General features: G+C 39.6%; 1 protein-coding gene across 1 annotated transcript in view; it reads left to right on the top strand.

Moving 5' to 3' along the window:
• Positions 1 to 21123, top strand: part of EFCAB5 (EF-hand calcium binding domain 5) — a 132834-nt gene extending 111711 nt beyond the window's left edge. The window contains exons 17-22 of the mRNA XM_051992245.1: positions 111 to 263; positions 4670 to 4773; positions 7782 to 8035; positions 8550 to 8974; positions 9054 to 9150; positions 20354 to 21123. Coding sequence (XP_051848205.1) covers positions 111 to 263; positions 4670 to 4773; positions 7782 to 8035; positions 8550 to 8974; positions 9054 to 9150; positions 20354 to 20526 — 1206 coding nt within the window. The 3' untranslated portion in view covers positions 20527 to 21123. The remainder of the gene's footprint in view (positions 1 to 110; positions 264 to 4669; positions 4774 to 7781; positions 8036 to 8549; positions 8975 to 9053; positions 9151 to 20353) is intronic.
• Positions 21124 to 24850: the final 3727 nt, after the last annotated feature.

Here is a 24850-nt window from a genome sequence, read left to right as displayed (position 1 = left end):
CAAGTCTGTTAGTGATCTCAAGACTTTTGGATGGTTATTGTTCTAAGCAAGACTTGTCTCATTATTTTTCTGCTCTTAAAAATGAGCCCCTTTTGTCTCTGTCCTTGCAGGGTGTGGCCAACGTATTTAGTATTGCCTACCACTACGTTCACAGCCGAGAACACATCTTGCATGTGATAGCAACCGCTGCTGGCTGGCTCCACATTGTAGCATCCAGCATCAAGAGCATTACCACCTTTCTAATGGAGCCAGGGCTAGAGAAGGTAAGGAGTGGGAGATAGAGTCAAACTTCCAGGGCATGATGGAATCCCTGAGAGGGGCTGGCTCTTTGTTATGTAAGTGGGAACACTTTTGATGGTGTTCATTGAAGATATCTTCATATTTGGTTCTCTTGTGCAAATCCCAAAAGGATTCTGGATCTTATGATCCAATGTGATCTTCCTGGATCATGTTTGAGAGACAAATATGATCTAATAGGAAGAATTCTAGATTAGAATCAGAAGACTTGAGTTATTGCCTTGTTATGTATAGTCCTGGGATCATGGGAAGGTTGCTTGACCTATCTAGGTCATAGTAAAAAATGAAATGTGCCTTCATCAAAACAAGTCCAGTCAATAAGCACTTATTAAGCATTTACTATATGTCAGATACTTATCTATACATGAAGAAGATAAAGGTAAAGATACAAACAGCATGTCCATATGTACGTACAAGATATATAAATAAATTAATGTCTGAAGATGACCTGATTATGTGATGTACCCTCTGATGGAATTGGTTCTAATGTGTGCACATAAATCATTTTTAAAATTATAAACCAATATAGACAAAGGACAAAATAGTTACTATTTTCATTAAAGAAACTCTTCCTTCTGTTTCTAGATGTATTGTTTCCATTTATTGGTTCATGGAAATTCCAAACAAATAAGAAGGGGCTGTTTTTAATCCCATAAGAGTGAGGTATTTGTTAAGAAGAGATGAAAAAAAAAACAAGTTTATTGGGATAGCTTGGGTTTTGTTTTAATATTCACAGACATACCTAGAAGGGAACTTTTGAGTCACTTAGACCCCACTCATTTTATAGATACAGAAACTGAGACTTTGGGAAGTTAAAGGTATTAGCCCAAGATCACACAAGTAGTCAGTGACAGAGCTAAAATTTGAATCTAAGTCCTCTAATACCAAATCCAAAACTCTTTTATGAATTACAAAGTTACATTTATAGGTCCATGCTCATAGCCATGGGAGTTGGTTGGAATTGTTAGCTCATTCATCCAATCCTTCAGTTCCTGGTAAGAATATCTTGCTATGATAGAAACTCCAGAGGATCCACAAAGTTGTATATACTGTCCCTGTATTCAAAGAATTTGTGATCATAAATGGATATAGAAGAAGGACTCAGTACAATAATAAATACAAAATAAAGTTCGAAATGAGTTCAAGGGAGAGGGAGATCCAGGAGTGTGCTGAAGCTAATTCTTGATGCCTTTTTTTTTTTTTTCTTTTGCTGAGACAATTGAGATTAAGTGACTTGCCCAGGGTCACACAGCTAGGAAGTGTTTTTTTTTTTTAAATACCTTTTTATTGATAGAATGCATGCCAGGGTAATTTTTTACAGCATTATCCCTTGCATTCACTTCTGTTCCAATTTTTCCCCTCCCTCCCTCCACCCCTTCTCCCAGATGGCAAGCAGTCCTTTACATGTTGAATAGGTTACAGTACATCCTAGATACAATATATGTATGCAGAACCGAACAGTTTTCTTGTTGCACAGGGAGAATTGAATTCAGAAGGTATAAATAACCTGGGAAGAAAAACAAAAATGCAAGCAGTTTATATTCATTTCCCAGTGTTCTTTCTCTGGGTGTAGCTGCTTCTGTCCATCTTTGATCAATAAAAGCTCTCTTTATCGAAGAGATCCACTTCCATCAGAATACATCCTCAAACAGTATCGTTGTTGAGGTATATAATGATTTCCTGGTTCTGCTCATTTCACTTAGCATCAGTTCATGTAAGTCTCGCCAGTCCTCTCTGTATTCATCCTGCACAGCTAGGAAGTGTTAAGTGTTAAGATTTGAATTCAGGTCCTCCTGACTTCAGGAGGCACCTAGCTGCCCACATGAACTTTCTTTAAAGCCACCTATTAAAATTTCAGGGTGAGCATCTGTGATTCATAAATTGACTTGATTTATTGTTTTGTTCATTGTCTAGATTTAAGAAAGTGATGGAGAAAATGCTAATTTTACAGATTAAGAGTCATAAATTTTTAGAGAGTCTACAGTTAAAGATTTGCCAACACATCCCTAGAGAGATTACTGTGTTTGGCTACATTTAGGGGTGAAAATTGGGGAGGCTAAATATCAAAACACTTAAAAGTTGTGCCTTCACCATAATATGATAGCATCTCACTTATCCACAGTTACTTGGTAGTGTGGTACAATCAAGAGTGCCAGTTCTGAAGTCAGGAAACCTGAATTAATTTACTGACTTTGCTACTTACTGCTTATATATAGCCTTAGGCAAATCATCTTCTCTACTCCTCAGTTTTCTTATCTGAAAAATGAGAGGATTATCCTGGATTTTCTCAAAGATTCCTGACAATTCTAACTCTGATTGTATTTGGAATATAGCCAAGATAATTTGGAACTTAACTAAAAATCAGGAAGTAAGCGTAAAAAGCCTCTGAGCACACTAACACAGAAACCAAGAACTAAAGGTTTGTGTAATGTATATATAAAAGAGTAGCCCCACAAGCCCTTACTATGAACCTATATTTGGGCTAGATATCTCTTTTGCAAACATGATTGCCTAGTTTTTCAATCCATAGTAGTTCAAAAGCATTAAATTCAAGATCTGGGGAACTTCTAGAAATGGTAACAGCACCTAAGTGCTGTCCATGGTCTAGCTTAGTCAAGGGCTCAGAAGCAGCTGTCCAGTGCTGGAATCTCCAATGGCTTTGAATAGAGGTCCCACATTTTTCTTGATAGTTGCAGGTTATTAGCCTTGTCTTTCTAATAAGCTCATAGAGCTGTGACCAGTGAGGAATTAAGGCTTTAAATTTTCCTGGAAGGCTCCTTTCTTTTGAAAATTCTCTCTCTCTCTCTCTTTTTTTTTTTTTTTGGCTGATATGTTGTTTCTCCCCTGTAGAATATAAGCTTTTTGAGGGGAGGGACTAGATGTTTTATTTCTGTTTCTGTATCATCAGCACTGAGTTTATATCCTATAAAGAAGAAACAACATATTGAAAAATAAATGATAGAATATATGTGTAAAACACATAGTGATTTGGGGGAAAGCATTAACAAATGGGAAAAATCAAGAAAGGCTTCTTAGTTTCACTTCCTGATTTATGTTTGTATATGAAATATCTGTTATTTCTAGTTTTGTCCCATTCTCTCTGGCAAAAAGTGTTTTATGATAAATTATTAATCCTTTCCCCTCCCCTCCTTCTCTTTTTCTTTTGGACCAAATCTGTGATCTCAATAGTACAGGGAACTCCCAATGTGGAAACTGCCAATACAAATGAAACAATGTGTTATAATAGAAAGAAGTCCAGCTTTGGAGTCAGAGGGCTTTAACCTTAAATTTTGGCTCTGCCTCTTTCAAACTGTGAGATCTTAGACAAGGCAAATAATCTTTCTGGTTCTCAGTTTCCTCATGTGCAAAATGAGGGAGCTAGATTAAGGGAAAGGAGAGGAGAGAAGAGTAGAAGACAAGAGAGGAAAGAAGAAGAAAGAAAATGAATGAAGGGGAGGGGAGGGAGAAGAAAGGAGGGAAGAGAAGAGAGGAGGGGAGGAGAGGAAAGGAGGGGAGAGTACAGGAAAGAAGAAAAAGGAGGAAAGAAGAAAGAGGAGGAAAGAAGGGGAGAGGAGGGGAGGGTCATAAGGATTCCTATAAGTCCATATGGATTTAGAAAACCATATATAAACAATATCTATGTTTTATTGTATTTTTATTTATTTTGTTCAATATTTCCCAAGAACATTTTAATCTGATCCAGGATATACCAGCTGGTGTGGGGAGCTGCATGGATGAGTGTTGGACATCTCAGACCCAATTGGTTTCTAAGTTCTCTACCAGCTTTAAGTCTATGATTCTAAGAATTCATGGTTTTTGAGGCTTGCCTGGGATACTTAAGAGGGTTAAGTGACTTTGCCCAATCACATGCCCAGCCAACATGCGTTGAACCCAAATCATCCTAACTCCTAGATAGGCTCTCATTATGTCACAGAGCAATAGAAAAATGTATCCAAACACAAATGATATTTCAGGGACATAAATTCTTATCTTTCCAATGGTGATAGAGAAAGAAGAAGACTTGACATTTGATTTTCTTGGTATAAGGAACTCCAAAGTGATGAAAATTCCTCCATTTTCTTTAAGCTTTCTTTAAGACAGCTTCTTAGAAAAGTTGTCTGGACCCTTGAGAGATTACTTAGCTCAGTCACAGAGTCAGCATGTATTAGAGATGGGGCCTGAAGCTAGGTCTTCCTGGCTCCAGAGCGAGCCCTCTAACCCTTGAGCAATACTGCCTCTCTTTAATCTTTCTCCTACCCCTTACCCCCTTCCATGCCTTTCCTAGGTGAAGGGTAATCGGAAGAGTACATGAACACACATAAGGAACTAATTCTAACTTCACTGAAATCTCTTTTCCCTGCCTCCTCTCAAGGATTCAGATTACGTTCTACGAAAAGTTATGTACTTGGACAATAAAAGACAGATGGAAATCTTCTCCTCTCCCGCCATCCTCCACAGAAAGGAGAATATGTTCAGGTATGTAGATGAGACCTCCATGGCTCCAGATGGATATTATACTGCAGAGAACACCTCACATAGGGAGCAGCCCCCAAGGACACTTTGGAGGACTAATTCTGGATCAAGGTACGAGTAGGTCGGCTCTGGTACCTCACATCTCCGCAGGCAGCCAGAAGGGGGCCCCTGCCGCCCATGAAAAGAGCAACTGGGGAAACCTTCCTGAGAGTCTTTTTTTGAGGCTTTCTTGACAGAGTAGAAATCCAATTAAAAGCTACTCTGACTACAGTAGCCATTAATTTGATTCACAACAGAATGGATCTGCTAATTAACAGAATTGCCCTCTGAACACATGTTCCCATATTGAACGTTTGGGTCGAAAAAAGAGGAGGCTGTTTTATTGACTCTAACACATCTTGAGATTGCTTTGAAATAGTGTTACCTGTGGAACGTGGGGAGACATCAATTATTTAGAGAGCCTTGCAAAACATTGCTATGGAGAACCAGCCACTCTAGGTAATAGAATAGGTATGGATTAGTCATTTCATTGGGATCAAGAAGTCTGAGGAGAGCGGGCTTCCTGTATCCACACAAACCGGAGACTTCTCTGCAACTTAAGGGAATAGCTGCCTGAAGCACCAAAGGGTCACACAGCCAGGGAGCTTCAGAAGAGCAGCTAAAACTCAGGTCTTCTGGACTTCAAGGTCAAATCTCCATCCCTTATACCATATGGCCTCTCCTCAAGTCGAGATTGCCTTCAGCGATATCACCAAATGTTTATTAAGTGTCTACTGAAAGCGGCTAGAATAATGGATAGAGAACTTGCCTTGGGGTCAGGAAGATGAGGTCAGGTCCTGCCTTTGCCATATAGTGACTGTAGTGCAGCGAAATTTTGATGAAGGGAATTTTCTAACTAGGGATAAAATCCCAAGTGTGGTAAAAAAAAAAAAAATTTGCATTGTCCTAAGATCTGGGAAAGATAAGATCACATAGGACACTAGTCCCTGTCTTCCTTAGAGATCACAGTTTGGTTTGGGAGTCTGGCACACACACAAATAACTGCTTACAAAATAATGCGGGGTATGTATATGAGAGAGGATGTGTCAAGTACTGAACCAGGCTCTGAGGCTATGAAGGAAAATATATGACGGTCCTTGCCTTCAAAAGGTTATGTCCTATTTCTATTTAATAATAATTAAAAAAAAAACTTTAAACACAACAAAACACCAAATGAGTATTTCCATATATACTGTAGAAGAGGAAGGACTCATATATGAAAATCTAAGTGTGTTTATATAGAACTTGTTTTTCTTATTAAGCAGTAATAAATTCCACATGGGACTTTCAAAGCTGTCTTGCTTTTCTGTGTTCCTTTCTGGCCTCTCTTCTCATTTTTTCTTGCTTGCTTGGGAATCTAGTTCCTAGTTTTCCTCTTCATTCCAAACCCTTCATGTTCTATTTTCCAGATGAGAAAACTGAAATTCAGAGAGGTCAATCAGCCCAAGGGGAGACAGGTTACATGTTTATACTCTAGAAAAGCCAGGAGAGGGGAGCAGAGAGGGCACTTAGAAGACGGGAAGGGGGCAACATTATTGAAGAGTAATAGTGTAAAGGTGGGGGGGTGGAAGAATTAGATTCAGGGAGCCTAATTTAAGTGTATGGAGGCAGAAAGCAGATTGCAAGGGAATGAATGGGTCATGAGGAAATAGAGACACTGAGTATAGACTAAATCTCTTCTGTTCTTTATTTAAGGAACTGTTCATATTTCTTGGTGTTTTTAAAGCTATTATCACAATAAAAATAATACATAATATGTATATATACATTTTTGTGTGTATATATGTGTGTGTGTGTGTGTGTGTATACACACACACACACACACACACACACACACACACACACACACACACAATGAGAATTCCCAAATTATTCTTTTTGAAAGTTTGGCAGTGAAAGGGACTATTGCAGAAGGAATAAATTTCCTATTTACTGTCACGATGAGGTTAGCATTAATATTACTGTGGACCCATGTGAGTTCCTATTCTAGGCATAGATAATAGGCAGAGAATCAAAAGGTATGGGAATAAGAGATGGAGTGTTACATGGGAGCAGTTAATGAATTTAATCTTTTTAAACCAAGCTGTTTATAATAGAGATTCATCATGTTATATACAACTATCTGACTTTATTTAAGGAAATGTTCATATTTGTTGATGTTTTCCAAGTTCATATAATAGCAAAAACATACATTTTAAGTATATATGTGTTTGTATATATATAATGAGAATTCTCAAATTTTTATGTTTTGTTAATACTTTTTTTTAACAACACAATAATATTTGCTTTGTATTAAAGAAAAACAGTGACACAAAGCCAAATGTCATAGCAACTGCATCTGACTATATATAGAAGTGAGGAAATAAGCATTTATTAAGCATCTGTTCTGCGCCAGGCACTTAATATATAATACGGTACACCTGTGGTCCCCCAACTCTTTAACAAAAGGTAGATGTGCTTCCTCATAAGATCTACAAAATTGTTTATACTCTTTGACCCATTGACCAGACTGTTACATACAGTAAGGATGCTATTGAAAGGACAAAAATCCCCCTTGGTATGAAAATATTCCTGGCATCGATATTCATTTCAATAGAAAAATGGAAGTTGACCGTGTTTCCAATCATGGGGGCATAGCTAGACAAACCAAGTCACAAAAACGAGTTTTATTATGCCACAAGAGATAATGGGATGGATAGAAATGGCCTTAAAATTGTGAATACCCGGGTTCATATCTTACCTTCGGATAGAGAAAACATGTGTGTCTGTGTCTTTGCTTTTCAGTGAAGATGCAAGGAAACAGTGTCTCTCATGCCATGGATGTACTCAACGTTTTGTGATTGTTGGACTGAAGCTTCATAAGGGGATTTCTAGCATCTCTGCCATAGTGGGTAGCCAGAGGATATATGGTATTGGGATGTCATTGGGATGAGGGGATATCATACTCTTCTGTTTACCTGCTTCTGTTTCAGAGACTATATCTTTAGAAGCGTCGATACCTCTCAGGTTATCTTCACCCACGCCCTTGGGATGTTTCACATAGTTGTTCCAATCCGAGACAGAAAGGGCCTAGCACTGGGGGTGCTTGATTTCACCATTTCCCCGAAGAAAATGTTGTCGATTCAGGAGTACAAAGATCTCCAGAAAATGCTGAAGATACTCCAAGAAGCCTGCAATGAAATACTAGGAGAATGCTCGGGAGAAATCAAGAAAAAATATTTCCTAGGTATTTATGACATTGGGAAGAGACAAGCTAGGGTTCTAGATCAATGGGTTCTGCAGGAATCAGATAGGGAGGAATCCAAGATCCTAGCGAACTACTTGTTGATTGTGTTATCTTGGGCACGTAACTTCCTCATGCAGGGGTTTTCACTAGAGGACCCATAAGGTGTCTTCCAGATCTAAATCTATGAATTGTTTTTTTCCTTGGAAGAGAAAATCCCAAGTGTAATATGCTTAGTGATGTAATATGATTTTGTGGTCCCCTGATTTTTTTTTTGGAGGGGGGGGGGCTTCTGTTCTAACAATAAGTCAGTAAATCCTAAATCTTCTGGCTTTGGAGTCTGCCTCAGGGACTTCCCACACTCCCAGTCTAAGAACAACATTCTGATTCTGAATAGACCCCTCCTGAATTCATTACTGACTGGTAATCTTGTCAGTGAGAACCAAGAAAAGTGGCTTGTGTCCCTGAGCAGGTGGTGTCATGGAGCACCAATGAGAGATGTCTTCTATGATTGCAGAGTTGGAACACAAAGGAGAAGTACAAAGGGTAGGAATTCTCTTCTTCCGCATCATGCTGAAAGACGTCCAAGGGAGAATCCGGGAGCTCGATCCTCAGGCCTTCAAAGAACTGCAGCTTTATTATGATGAATCTTTGTCTGTGGCATCTGAGTCCCCAGCCATTGAACAGGATCATGAGGATGATCACGAGACTCTTTCCTTGATCTATGAGGATGATCACCAGGCTCCTCCCTTGATCCATGAGGATCAGCACCAGGCTCCGTCCTTGATCCATGAGGATCAGCATCAGGCTCCTCCCTTGATCCATAAGGATTATCAGCAGGTTCCTACCTTGATCCATGACATCGTAAAAGCAATAGTGTTGATGGTTAATTCGGAATGGGAGGATATAGAGACTGTTGAGGACTGGGATTGGTGTAAAAAGGTGAGCCCTTAAACCATGAATTTTTCTGTAGTGGACTGATAGTGTCCCATCTCCTCATCCTTCTGCTCTCTATTTGCAGCACATTACCAGTGAATGGATTGCACAGCTTTGCACCTTTGATCCTACTGCAGATGATGTCAATGTTGATATAACGTTCATTTCTAAATGTATCAAAGGTAAAACAAATCTTCCTTCTCTTTTTGAATCTTTAGTAACAATAATACAACGCTCTTGCAATTCAGAGACTTGGACTGGAATTAGGCAAGAAAAGAAGGGCAGCTAGCTGGTGCCCAGTGCATAGAGTGTTGGGTCTGGAGTCAGGAAGACTCATCTTCCTTAATTCAAATATGACCTCATGCACTTACTGGTTGAGTGGCCCTGGGCAAGTCACTTCACCCTATTTGCCTCAGTTTTCTCATCTAAATGAGCCTGAGAAGGAAATGGCAAACCACTCCTTGCCAAGGAAACTCCAGCTGAATTAGTTCACAGTGTGTCAGACGGATGAGATTGAGACAACAAAAATGATTGAGAAGGGAAGGGTGGAGAATGATTGTTTCTATCAAATATACTGATAAAAGCTTGAGAGCCAAGCTATATAAGGACACTAACAACATAAATATATAAGACCAAGAGTCATTTCCTAATGGAAAGTGGCCAAAGGAAATGAACAAAATCTCAAACAAAGTACAAACCATAAACAAAAATACAAAAGAATGCTCCAGATAAGGAAGAATAGAAAAAATGTAAATTGAAGCACCCCCGGAGAATAGGCAAAGTTGAGGAAAGATCAAGATAAGAATAAGGCAATAGGGGCAGTTAGGTGGCGCAGTGGATAGAGCACCAGTCCTAAAGTCAGAAGTTCAAATCTGGTCTCAGACACTTAACACTTCCTGGCTGTGAGAACCTGGGCAAGTCATTTAACTCTAATTACCTCAGCAAAAAGAAAAAAAAAAAAACAATGCAGTTCAACAAGCACAGATTTATAATGAACATTTATTTTCACCTTCAGCTTTCCCCATTTCCCCTTTCACTACTAACGACTTGTCTCTTGAGAATATCATCAATCTCCACATCTATATCTCATGTCTCCATATTTATTTGCTCAATGTATCCCCATTAGAATGGAAACTCCTTGAGGACAAAGGCTGTTTTTGCCTTTCTTTGTATCTGGAGCAAAGTGCCTTGAATGTACATAGTAAACAATAAATGCTTGTTGACTGACTGATTGATTCCCTCTAGTTCAGTGCTAAGTGCTGGATGTACCAAAACAAACAAAAAACCCAAAATAAATAAATCCTCTCTGTGGAGCTTTCATTTTACTGAGGAAAAACAAGTACACAGATAAGGAAATTCAAGTTATATGCAAAATAAATATTCAATAATTTTAGGGTTGAGCAAGGTTAAGTACTAATGACTCAGGAGATCAGGAAAGGCCTCTGGTAGGAAATGAGACCAGCTGAGTTCTGAGGGGAGGTAGGAGTTTGGTGGGACAGAGGGAGAGGGAGGGCGTCTCTGGCACAAAGGACTGCCGGGGTGACAGAATATTGTATACAGCACCAACCATGTGAAAGATTGCTTCTGTCTCTTGGTACTGCTTGAGTCTGCAGGAGCAAGTTTATGTGGCTGGAAAGGAGTCACATGTAATCATCCTAGAAGGAAGAAGTGAAGCCGTGTTGTGAGGGGCTATAGATGTCACACACATCTATAGTTTAGTGCTCCTTAGGAATAATGATAGCATCCTGTTTCTCAGAGCTCACCATCTAGGTGCTGGGATTAGTGTAGAAACCTGATGACTTTGGCCCTTCTATGGGTCAGAATCCCTGACTTCCAGCTGTCCACAAGCTTCTCAGCCTCCCCGGTAGCTGGAACTATTACCATGTGCTACAACTGGCATTCTTATTGGTGAATCTGGGACATCTGCAATTCCAGCAGGAAGTGGAAGATGATTCATTTGTTCTTTGTCCTTCCCAGGGGAATGGGACAAGTCACTTTGCAGTAACTTTCCATTAGATACTATTAAAGACTAGAACACCAGGGTTAGTTGTTTTGCCCAAGACCATCTTACCATCGAAGGCCAATCAACCATTCAACAAGGATTGATTAAGCACAGACTTTGTGCCAGAAACTGTTAGGTCCAATGGATACAAAGACAAAAACGAGACACCCCAACTCTCTAGTTTATATTCTAAGTGAATGAAGTGAACTGTGAAAGCTGTTTCCCAAGATGGAGACAGTGTTGTAAAAATTGAGTGAAGGCCCTCTGCCCCAGGGCCAAGTTTCTTTCTTCAGAAAGCCCTTGGTTTACAAGGAGTGGGACCTTTTCTTTGTGAGACTAAGTTGGGGCCTCCTTGGCATTGAAACTCCCATATAAATTAATTTAGGAATCGGTTAAAAGGTTTTCCTCATTTATGTCTTAGAATGTGAGGTCATTTGTCCTGACTAATCAGGGCAAAGATCCAGCCCAGAGGGATTGTTAGCCCAGACTCCTTTATAATTCTTGTCTATTAACTGGGCCTCCCCTCTCCTTGTTTGAGTGCCTATTAGGAGGGAGATGCCCTTTCTCGAGAAATCATACTAAAATTCCTCTCTGCTTTTACCTTGAGAAATCTCCTTAATTTATTTGATTTATTTGAACCCATGGTCTTTGTCCCACACATAATGACATTAAAATTATCCCAAGATTCATTGAGAGGTACTTCTCAAGGCACAGAGACATTTTAATAACTACTTTATCATATGCTTCCAGCATAGACTCAGGGTATAAGGAAACCAATGGGCCATCAGCAACTGTTTCAGCAAATTTATGTAGGTTATTAGTTATATCAGGTTGTTGCTACATGAAATTTTACAGAAGGTGATGAGGTTTCGGTTTTGGGGTTCCCTTTGTAGGGAACCAAATGATGAGTCTAGATTTAGGGAACCAAAATGAGATTAGGGTTTCTGGGGGGTCAGGGAGTTAAATGTCTAGTGGCAGGGTAGGGGTTCAGGGAACCAAATGGGAGAGGTTTGGCTCCCCTGCACCCCTGTGGGATTCGGCGCAAGGATAGGGAGTTTTGGGGAACTTCCTTCTGGCGGTGTAGAGATTCTCTGTAAAGGAATTTACAAACCCAAAAACCTACATTGATAAAAGAGGTTTATTATAGAGATTGGGAAGTAAGGTTTGAAATCCTGACAGAGAGGCATAAAGTTTGGTTAGGGAAATAGGTGAGGATAAAGACAGGATGACACTGGAAAAGAATATTATTCCAGTGGGCAGAGGCTTCCTTGGCATATCATGGCATGTTTAGAACCTCTGGGAAGAGAGGATTTTAGTTTGACTCTTTTATAATAGGAGCTTTGGCTACAAGCTGAAGGGGGCTAGTGGGTGTTGACCCATTTACAAGCTAGGTTTCAGCTTGAGCTGGAATTTGAATAGAATTGAATGAGTTTTTTTAATTGAATAGGGTTGGAATTCTTTTGCTCAGAACTGAACCACCCCCACCTAGATAAGAGAATGAATCTGTTTGTCTTGTTTCCCTCAGGCAGGATCCCTCACTGAGGCAGAGTTGAAGATTTTCTCCTTCTGCTGTATTCCTGACAGGACCTTGCCCACCAAGAAGGCTGTCTTCCTAGTGTAAATAAATCCCATTCAGTTACCTGTATTCATTGTGATGTGGGTGTGGTGCCTTTAAGATTCCTTTCTTTCTGATTCCCAACCCCTCCTAGTTAATATAATTATCAATCAAGGACCTTTTGATTCACAAATCCTGGTCCCTTTGAATTCCAATAGAAGATCCTGCCTGTCCCAGACCCACCCAAATCTCAGCCAATTTGAGACTACACTCAGAGGCCCCTCTAGCTAAATCTCCCATTATAAAAGGGCCAAGCTGGGACCCCCTCTTTGCAGAGGTCCTAAACATGGCAGCCTTGTACCTGGCATGCCAGGATCCTCTGTCCACTGGAACCCTGTTTCTGGTGCCCTTCTTATCTCTACCTTCACCTATTTCCTTAACTATACTTTAACCTTACTTCCAAACCTCATAATAAACCTCTTATCAATCTTGCTTTTCGGGCCAATAAATGCTTTTACTGGGGTCTCGCGCCCTTCTAGACCTTCATTTCACTCCATATCATTGAGCCGAATACAAAAGGGTTGCAGGGGAACTCTATTTGACTCCGGAATCTGCACCCACATCACAATGAATACAGGTAACTGAATGGGATTTATTTACACTAGGAAGACAGCCTTCTTGGTGGGCAAGGTCCTGTCAGGAATACAGCAGAAGTGGGTTACACTAAGAAGAAAATATCTTTATTAGTGGGCCTTCCAGATTAGGAATTAGCAAAGGTAGGTTAAGAAAACAGCTTTCTTAGTGAGCAAAATCCTGTTAGGACTTCTGCAAAGATATCTGGGCATGCAGTCCTAGATATATTGGGGCTGCTTTGATCTGGGGGCCAACTCCTGAGAGACTGATTTTCAATTCAATTCAAAATTGAATGAGATTACTTAATTGGGAGTTTGAGCCATTCAATGTTGACTATGCCCCAGGCAGAGATTTCCAATTGAAAAGAGATTACTTATTTTGGGAAGGGTGTGGCCTCTTCCAAAAGAGAGCTTGAGACCCCAATCACCCTCCTACCCCCATAGATTAAAGGGGACACTGTTTCAGGACCCCCCCCCCAAGGCTAAAGGGGACACAATTTACATCAGTTATATGGCTGTCATGAGGAGATGGTGTCAGTAGAGCCACAAGAGGCATGTACATAAATATGGGAGAAATAAAGGATAGGAACTACATTTATGATTTCATTGTTAGAGAATTCCCTGTGAGAAAACTTCTACCAATGCAAGTCAGCACATGTCTTTGCAATTTAGAGTCTCTAAGAGTTTCCTAGAACCTTGAGACTTTAAGCAATTTGTCCAGGGCCACACTTGAGGTAGGACTTGGAGTCAGGTGTTCCTGGCTTCAGAGTCAGCCATCTATACTTCTTTTTGTATCTTGGTGCATAAATTCTATACCAAACAAATATAAGTGTCTCCTGGTCTCATACATTAATAACTGGCAGCTATTGTGTTAAATCAGTCATCCAAATCAGCCATCCCTTTTGTTGAGGATAGATTTTCGGTGACTAGAAAACCCAACTATTTGTATTCCTGAAAGCTTCCTGCAACAAAGGCAAGGATCCCTTCCTGTTGACTTTGACTTTTGAAATTCATCGACAAGAAACTATTAAATTAAGAAAACAAATACTGTTTCTCTTGTGTAGAGAACATTGCTTCTCTTAGACCTTCTTCTGGGCTATTTTAAAGTCCATTGAGTTGGTAGAGTTTTCTACTTTCCTTTAAGATTTACACATACATTTTCCAGTTCAGTCGAAATAAGAAAATGTTTTATTAAGCATTATACCACTAGTATTTGGTTTTGCATGAAATTATTTGATAAGAAAAAAACTATGTGAACTTCAATTCAGTCTTAATTTGAACTAAAGATGATGGGGGTATGGTCTCTTTAAAAATTGACTTACTCCTTTCTTTCTGATTCCCAACCCCTCCTAGTTGATGTAATTATCACTCAAGGACCTTTTGATTCACAAATCCTGGTCCCTTTGAATTCCAATAGAAGATCTGGGCCTGTCCCAGCCCCACTGAATAAAAGAGCCAAGCTGGGACCCTCTCTTTGCAGAGATCCCAAACATGCCAACCTTACACCTGGCATGCCAGGACCTTCTGTCCACTGGAACCCTGTTTCTGGTGCCCTTCTTATCTCTACCTTCACCTATTTCCTTAACTATACTTTAACCTTACTTCCAAACCCCATAATAAACTTCTTTTGTCAATCTAGCTTTTCAGGCCAATAAATTTCTTTACTGGGAAACCTTGCGCCACCACTAGACCTCATTTAACTTTGTAGCTTTGTGCCAAACCCAAAGAAGTTGCAGGGGAGCTCTATTTGACTTCCTGTACCCCGAACCTGCCACTAGGCCTCAATTAACCCTAATTTCATTTAGATACCCCATATCTAGACCTCACCAAAGATATCTCTATCTGTTGAGGGGTGAGACATTCTAACAGTATTTGAGGGTCCCCAGGCTCAGGTTTTGCAAATTGCAGTCCCAGTCTCCAAGTGAGGTCAGTAAAAATGGGTTTATTTTCACTGAGCAGTCCCAGTGGGCTCCTGATTAGAAGATAGCAAAGAGTGGGGAGACAGGGTTCAATTTTATTTATCTTTCTGTGGTCCAGGGCTAGAGAGCAAACTCAGGGTGAGTTGAGGAACTAATTTCCAGGTCAATAATGGATGGTGATTACTCCCTAGGCCAAGATCTGCAAAGTGAATTGAAGATGGGGATAATTTTAGGAGTTTCTAAAGGCCTAGTAAAAAGGTGGGGAGGAATTGAGATTCAAGTGGGGATGATGATCAAGTAGGGGAGATCAAGTAAAAGGGGTATAAGGAGGGGTTGTCAGGAGATTCAAAGTTTTCTAACCCAGGACCCCCTCAAAGATCAGGAGAACACAGCTGTAATTACATCATATTTATATCAGATAGACAGACATCATAAGGAAAAACCAATATAACCAGCAAATTTTGTCTTGCAGTCATATCTGCCTGAGGCAAACTGATGGATCCCCTACTTCTAAATATCCAGTGTTCAGCCTAAATTACATTTCTGTCCTCTCCCTCATCCCACAATTAACTTTTAGGTTTTGACTTTGGAGCTTTGCTCTATCTATAGCAGTTAGATTTAATATCCTGTTGGAGTCCAGCTCCAGGAGAGGGTGAATGGCTTTTAGGCTGGCTCACAACATTAGCTAGCTTCAGTTGACCTCATTATCCCTGCAGGGTTAATGCACATTCCATATCTGACATTTTAGTATCTACCCAAGATACTTCTCAGCACAGAACTGTAAAAAGCCTAGTCCTGGTGCTCATCAGCATCAACAGAATTGTAACTAGTTGGGATGTTTTATCAATACAGAAGTACTTGTCAAAAACAGAGTTGTAAATAGCAGAAACTACCACACTAATACATTTACCTCAAATATGTCCTTGATTCATTATTGAGGGATAAATAGTATACTTAAAACCTTGTTTCTATCGTACGCATTCTCCATCCAGATTTTCCTGATTCTTATCCAATATGTCTTTACAATTATTAGGGAGATGGTAAACCATGAGCATGGGTATGGACCCACTGGCCCTCTGCATCTGTTAGAGATGGTGAACAGGGATAGGCATGGGCCCACTGGCCTTCCACATCGCCTAACTGTTAAATTTGACTAGCCTGACAACTACTCATACATCCCTCTTCTCAGCAGAGAGCTGGTAGACCCCCTGCTGTGGAATGAGAAATGTCAGACTTGGTCAAGGGGTTGATTTGTTTTTGCTTTGTTAAAAAGGAAAGTTTTTTGGGGTCAGAGAGGGAGTCATGAGAAAATAGCACTGATTTTTTTTTTTTTTTTAAAGAATCAATGAAACATTTTGAAAGAAAAAACCTTAACTAGTCTAGTTTAGTACAGAAGTTAGGATCTTCTGTTACAGCCTGATGCTTTTCTAGAAGAACATGATTTCTATGTAGGAAGGGAAAGGGATTCATGAAAAAGTTACTGTGATTAAAAAGGGGTGGGGGGACATTGATGAAACGATTTTTAAAAATACACTTTAAATTAAAAATCTCCACTATAGGTTTGTTATGTTCCTGGAAAATGACTGCCTTGTCATTTTCAGACTAAAAAATTATTAAAAAAAAAACAATCAACAATCAATCAACAAGTCTTTATTATGTAACTACCAGGTGCCAGAGACTCTATTTAAGCTCTGGGGATACAAATATAAAGAATGATGCCTACTGTCTATGAGTTTACATTCTAATGAGGAAAACAAGTGTATATATTTATTCTGTGTGTGTATATAACAAGTATATATATATTATATATACACAGAATAAATATAAAATTAACAAATATATATTATACACACACAAACACACATATATTACACACAAAATAATTAAATAATAGGTAGTTTGCAAGAAGATGAGGCAGAAACAGTTGGAGAATGGGAAAGACTTCATGCAGAAAATGGTGTTTGATCTAAGTGATAGAGGAAGGGAGAGAACTTCAGGCAGAGATAATGAGGGAGTGCACACCATAGATGATGGCTGGTACAGAAGCACAAAGACAGGAGATGTAGCTTTGTGAGCGACTATTAGAGAAAAGGACAGCTTGGCTGGATCACAGAATACAAGAGCAGGAGTAATGTCCAAAATCAATAAAATTGTTGAGGTTGGGAAGGGGGACCCCAGAAAGTTTCCCAGATTGGCGACATGAAGTTTTCTCAAACGAATTTGCAGGTTTAACCCATCTCCTAGTCAAGGGGCAAAGTTTTATTGAAAGTAATGGTACACCATTACAAAGCAGACTGAATTCTTAGGGCATCCAGTAAATAAACTGAAACAAGGAGATACACTTGTTGTACAGCTTTCAATCATAGATATGCTAATTCTATGGCTCATAGTAGGAAGGAGTGGTTCTCGACCAGATTATTAACAACAAAATTACCAATCAGCAATGAATGGAGGAGTAGTTTTAGTCACTATTGACTCAGAAATCTGACTGGGAGTCTCTGGAGTCCAGAAGCTATCTGGCAGGAGTGGTCAGAATCAGACAGAATTTCCTGAGACAGATTCTAAAGCCAAAAGACCCAGAACCACTGACTCATTAGAATAGAAGCCCCCCAACGTCAGGGGATCACAAAATCACATTACATCAAAATGATCCAGGACCATTTTATTTTAGAGGCTGACAAAATAAAGTCAGAAGCTTTGGATAACAGTTTTTCTCCAAGTAGTAAGTTCCTCTGGGAATGAATCTGACTTAAAATCTTAATGGAAGTAAAAGTCAGATTGAGCAATAAGGTTAGGAAACAAAAAACATTTCATGCATTTAAAAGAGAGCCAACAAGTCGCTGGAAGAAGATCCTGTTTTCTGTTCACTGACCCTGAGCGTGAAACCACATAGAAAACTGACTGAGCTCTTCTCTCTGTCACCTTTGAGGTGCTACCTGGGCCCTAAAGAGCTCCTAGGGGCAGAAAGGAAAGCTGTGGCTGCTTCTCCCCTGGGCCATTGATGCAGCTCATTGCTCACACATCCAGTAGGGCTTGGAAAGAGCTGGAGTATCAGTTCCCACTGACAATAGCACCGGAAATAAGACAGGCGATCTTGGTGTGGGGGAGGGGAAACCTTGTTCACATCCTCCAGCTGAACTGATAGGGAGATAGCCGAGACCCTTAATGAGAAAGGGGATGATCCCTTGGAGGATCAGAGGAGGAGCCCTTCACTATTCCTGCCTCAAAGGCTTCATTGGAGCACAGTGCTAAAAAGAACCCAGGATGAACAAGGAAAAGAAGTGGGCCCTAATGAGAAAGCTGGTACTGGTTTTTTACAGCATCTAGGGTAGAGGAATGGCCGAGATTCACTAACAACACTTTGTGACAAATTTGGGGGCGGGGGACCCAACTTGTGATTTCATTACATAGAGAAGTCCCTTCCAGTGCAAATCTGAGTTGCCTAGGAGACAATGGGAGGCTCCCTGTCTTAGTTAAGTATCATATACTGGGATATGTCAGAGACAGACTTGAATCCATTTTCCTATTTCTAAGGCCGACTCTTTATCCCTTAAATCAAGCTGCTGCTTATTGGGTAACTTGGTAGCATGGGATGGAGACAGCTTAGGAAAAACAGGCTAACCTATAGCATTAACTTTGTAAAAGAACAAAAGAAAGGTGTGCATTACATGACTCTTCATTCTCAGATATTGAAGTGCAGGAGTAAAACCATCTGACTAGAAGGACTATAATGATGTGAGAAGAATCCAGGTTTTAAATCTGAATAGGAGCTCATAGGATTGTAGCACCTGTTTTTGGTTTTGAGTCATTCCTTAAATGGTCATAGAAAGGAGTTAGAAAAACAAATCATTCTTGAAGAATATCAAGTGGGGAAGAAAACTCCAAAAATCGCCCAAAACCCACCTGAAAAATCGGAAGTCATTCTGGGGAAATGAACACACTCAATGTATTCTGTCCCTAGCTGTCCTTTGATCATGGAAAAAAACAATTCTGAGTGTGTGTGTGTGTGTGTGTGTGTGTGTGTGTGTGTGTGTGTGTGTTCAGAGAGATTAAGAAGCTAAGGATAACTGAGGGATTTCTTCATGTGTTTTTGTTACCAGTGCCTCTTTATTAATTTAGTGTAAGGATACTCTGTAGAATATCATTAAAGACATACCAAGCAAGGCTTTTCCTTCCCTTTGTCAGAACATAATGGATAAAATATTTTTTTGTGTATCTAGGAATCATTCTAGTACATGTCCAGATCCAACCCTTATTGTCATTCAGTGTCGCTGAGTTATAATCTGAAAGACTGATAGAATTTTTTTAAAAAATAAATATTTTTATGTTTTTTTATAACATTTTTTGTGACTTGTTCACACATTCATCCTCCCCCTCCTGCTGAAACCCTCCCTTATAATAAAGAAGTATACTTAAGCAAAACAAACCGATCCACTGGGCCTTTGTTCACAAGGCATATCTTATTCTTCATTTATTGTCTCCCACCTCTCTACCATGAACAGGAATCTGTGTTTCATTGTCAATCTTCTGAAATCAAGTTTGATGAAGGAATTGATTAGAACTCTGATAAAGACATAGAATTTCTAACACCTATTTCAGTGGTAATCATAACTTGATAACTTCTGACTATTTCTCAGCTTTTTCCTGAGTAGCTGCATTGGAAAATAATTTTCAATCAACAAGTGTATATTAAAGTGATTATGAAATGCCAGGTCCTACATTAGGAACATAAATAAGAAATGAAAAAGTGGACCTTTCCTCAGAGAGCTTATTCTAATGGGAGAGCCCATATTTTAGATATTTAGAAGAAAGATAGTTTCAGAGGCTTTCAGAGCACTATGCTGGGGACAGGAGTTGGAAAAAGATGTTTGGGAAAGGCCTCCTGTAGAAGGTATCATTTTAACTGAGTCTCAAAGAGAGTCAGGAATTGTGAAAAGTAGAAATCCTAGTCGACTAGATCAAGACTTCCTAACCTCACTCTCCACCCTTTTTCACATGAGAAATTTTTACAAGACCCTAGATATGTAGATGTGTAAAACAGGTATACAAATAAAACATTTACTTACAATAAAACACAATTTTATATCCCCCATATTAATCTATGAGACCTCGTATGAGGGAAAGCTTTACAAGTGATTGATTTTAACTACCACAGCTTTAATCTGTGATCCATCTACCCAGTTCACTTTAAGGGAGAAGGGAGAAACTAAGACAAAGGTTAGAAGCAAACCTGAAGCAGTCATCTCTGAACAGGCCTCCTGCTTTGTTTTTGTACAGGACATTCCCGAAAAGCTGTGTGGATGCAGGAATCTGTTGCCATTGAATACTTATACCACTGGGCACTCACCTGTCTGTGTCTGATGGAGCTAAAGCAGAAACTTGAGAACAAATATGCTCCTCCTCTGCCCTCCGGAGAGCTGTCCCTCCACAGACTACAGATCGATTTTTAAAAGACCATCCTTGATGGGGATGGTAGAGGGGTCTTGATTTTCTGGGTTAGTTATTAAGATATTTTCCTTTAGAAAGAAGTGCTTCCAGATAAATGCCTTAAGCCACATCAGAAGTTATAAACCAGATGTCTCCGATGCCTGCCCTTTCCGACTCCCAGAAGCTATCAGCGTTGATAGCTGGGTGGTGTTTATTTCATTTTTGTCATGGGAATGTAGGCTGAAAGGGAAACATAAGGCTGTGAAAAGTCTATGACTAAAACAGAATTCCATATTGCCTGTTAAACGAACCAGAGCGGGGGTTACTTTTGATTTCAATCAACTTCCAGTTTTTCTGATTCATGGCCCCTTCGCCATTGAAAAGTCATCTGAACCAGACAGCCTTGTAGAAAGAGCATCTTCGTCTCTTACTCATGGGAAAAAGCCAACACCCTTGTTTGTGTGGAGGGCCCTGCCAAGCTCAAGCATGGCAGAAAGACTTTTACTTCTTCAAAGCTTGTGATTACAACAAACTTTACTGCTTGGCGGCGAGATTCCATCTTTGTAATAATGTATCTGATGGCAGAATCCATTTTTTAATAAAATTTTGGGAAATTAAAAGTTCTTTTTCTTTATTCAGTTGACAAAGTGTAATGTCTTCCAAATACTTTGTAATTTGAGATTGGAGGGTCCTTTTTAACCTTTTCTGATAAGATGCGAGTGTTATTAGCAGGCCTGATCTCAGGCTTTATCTGATGCCTGGCTTAACCCACAAGCCCGTTTCATATTTGGAAGAAAGCATCTGAGGTCATTTGCAGCCACGTTTCTAGGAACAATGTTCTTAAAGATATTAAACTGATAGCCACAAGCCAGGGCGCTTTGGAACATGCTTATGAAGAGTACTTCAGGAATACAAATGACTTGTTGTGCAGTCTGAAGGGGGAGAAGTAATGGAGGGCTACATTTTGTACTCAGGAACAGAGTGGTTAGAGAACAAGCTTCTCGGGCCCCTTGTAATATTTAATGTTTGCGTGTCTGAGCAAGGCAGCTGGCGAGTCCTCCGGGCAACTCTCAGACTGTTAAGTGGAAATGCCCTCATGTTATATTAGCATTTGGGGCTGCCATATCATACTGTTCTCTCCTATTGACTCTGCAATACAATAAAACTCACTGATTTTTTTTCCCCAACAGTTATCTTGTTACACTTCTACTAACTTGTAAATTCATTCCTATTAGATTTTACCTTCCTAGACTTGTTAACTCAATGTTCAAGACTTGTTGAGATCTTTAAAAAAAAAAAATTCTGTCTCCATTGTGTTAATTTCCTTCCAGCTTTGGGTTATCTATAAAATTAATCAGCATGTCAACTCTACCTTTATCTAAGTCACTGTTTTAGAAAATTAGTGATTATAAGTTTATATATAAATATGTATTTGTATAAAAACATAAATTTATAAAATAATTACAAATTATTAGTTATCTATAATAAATATTATAAATTAATAAAAAATAAAGGAAACTATTTAATAGGAATTCAGGGCAAAGAAAAATAATATTAAGATGGGGAATTAGAGAAGGTTTCATGGAAGAGCTAGCAGAGACAACATAAGGTAGTAAATAGAGAATTTGCCTTTAAATCAGGTTTCAAAGCTCTAGACAACTATTCCAAGACTATAAGTTGCAGAGAAGATGGTAGCATGTATTGATTGATAGAGGAAGTTTCCTATAGCAATAAAATCACAAGTCCAACCCTAATCTGTTGGAAGATAGGATTTCAATAGGTAGGACTGGCTAGGATAGGAAGAGACCATTCCTCTTGTATATCAGGTTCCTCAAAAACCCCAGATTTTGATCAACTTCATAGACCTCATGGGAGGTATTACACAAGCACATAGTAATAACGCAGAGGCTATTAGTGATGACTCTCCCTACAGTCAGTGCAGGCTTGATGTGGTGTAACAAACATGAATTGTATATGCAAGTAGTGATATATCAAACAATATAAATCAATATGCTATTATAAAAGATTTCCAGAAGTCCTAGAAGGAAGATATGGAAATCCCATGATTTCCATTTCCATTCTACCTTAGTTACTCATAGGAGTGGTCAAATCTCTTTACTATCTAAAATATCTCTACTTCCAAGACCTGAGTGTTAAAATCCTTTGCTGTGGTCCATTTACTAAGCACCTAATTATTGTGTATAATCTAATGCACGCAGGAAATTTGAAAATGCAATATTGACAATACAAAATTGAGAATACAAAATAAGAAACTCTGATGACCGCGCTAGCACCCCAGACCCCCCAGAATCAGCTAGAGTTAGGATAAGCAAAAGTCCTTAGTCTTTATTCTTGGTCTTTAGATGCAGGATTGAACAAGATGGAATCAGAATCTCTGTGACCGCTTTCTTCCTCGTCTACCGCAAAGAGTGACTCTGGCTAGTCTTACTCCATCCCCTAGTCCTTCCTACAATCCTCTGTATACACCAATCATTGAGTCAGCACAGAATAGTGGGAAGTACCATTTTCCAAGCATATGCCCATACAGTATTGTCCGATCAGTAATTAGCCCTAAGTGCTTGAACCAACCTCAATGTAATGACTCAAGAGTTTCAGCCCTCTACATCTCCTGCTTTCTTTTGTTTTAGAACACAGGTGGTCACACCATCCCTGACTTCTCAGGAAGGTGAGAACCCCCAAAAGGAGGTGATCATGCCCCCCACCCCGACTTCTCAAGAAGGGAAGTGAAAGCACTAAAAAGGAGATGATCATGCCCTCCTTGATATCTCAGGAAGGAAGATGAAAAGCACCAAAGGGAAGTGGGCATTGCTAATGGGTTTCTGGGCTTAAGGGTCTTATTAGAAACAGGTATGCATAAACCCATCAGCATGGGTTTTGATTTTGATCAACTTCATAGACCTCATGAGAGGTATTACACAAGCACATAGTAATAACGCAGAGGCTATTAGTGATGACTCTCCCTACAGTCAGTGCAGGCTTGATGTGGTATAACAAACATGAATTGTATATGCAAGTAGTGATATATCAAACAATATAAATCAATATGCTATTATAAAAGATTTCCAGAAGTCCTAGAAGGAGGATATGTAAACAACAGTCACACATACGCCTTCTTCAGCAGCCAAGAAATAGTCCAAAACCAATCTATTGTCCATTGCTTCATGTGTCAGGGAATCCAATGATCCCCGCAAGTTTTTGAAGTCCTGCAATAATCTTTTCATGTGTTAGGGAATCCAATGATCCCCACAAGTTTTTGAAGTCCTGCAACAGTATCATTTCTCAGAAAATCCAATGATTCCTGAGGGTTTTCAAGTCCTACAACAGTCTGATCATGTCTCAGAGAATCCAGTGATTCCTGAAGGTTTTGAGGTCCTACAACAATCTTATCATGTCTCAGAGAATCCAATGATTCCTGAGGGTTTTGAGGACCTACAACAATCTTATCATGTCTCAGAGATTCCAATGATTCCTGAGGGTTTTGAGGTTCCACGACAATCTTATCATGTCTCAGAGAATCCAATGATTCCTGAGGGTTTTGATGTCCTACAACAATCTTATCATGTCTCAGAGAATCCAATGATTCCTGAGGGTTTTGAAGTCCAACAATTTTTGATGTCCATAATTCAAACGCTATAACTACCATGCTCATTCAGTGGTGGGCACAGTCAGAGATGGAACCACCCAATGTTTCTTAGGTCTTCTTCTTCGTTTCAAAGGTCTACTCTGTCTCTCTCCAATGGACAAGGTGAATATGGCTCGTTGGCACCCATCTGATTCCTTCTCCATCTGTGGAGATAAAAGCAAACCCTCTCCTCCAGGCAGTTAACCTATCTGGTCCCTTCCATTCACCACTTTCTGGGTCTTTCCATATCACCTGGCAATTATCTAAAGATAGTGGAGCTGCTCCCACTGGACACTGCCCTTCTGGTGGGTTATAAAACCTGTCTGCCGGAGCCCGTGCATCTTTGTCAAAAATCAAGAAGTTAATAGTATAAAGAGTTAGATTTAGAAGTTCTCTAGGATTACCTGTGGCTCCCTCTTTCTTTTGTTTTTGGAAGAGCGTCTTAATGTCTCTGTTTCTCCTTTCTACTATTGCCTGTCCTTGAGGATTAAAGGGTATGCCAGTGGTGTGTAAAATCTTATACTGTGCACAAAAGTATGCAAAATGTTTAAAGTATATGCAGGTCCATTGTCTGTTTTTATGGCTTGTGACACACACATAATTGCAAATGCTTGTATAAAGAATTCAGTGACCACTCGGGCTGTCTCTTTTGCTGCTGGTATTGCAAAAGTGAATCCTGAAAAAGTGTCTACCACAATGTGGAT

Source organism: Antechinus flavipes, chromosome 4, assembly GCF_016432865.1.
Source record: "Antechinus flavipes isolate AdamAnt ecotype Samford, QLD, Australia chromosome 4, AdamAnt_v2, whole genome shotgun sequence".
Lineage (NCBI taxonomy): Eukaryota > Metazoa > Chordata > Mammalia > Dasyuromorphia > Dasyuridae > Antechinus > Antechinus flavipes.
Note: the sequence above shows the minus strand (reverse complement) of the source record. Positions and strands in the feature narration are given on the sequence as shown.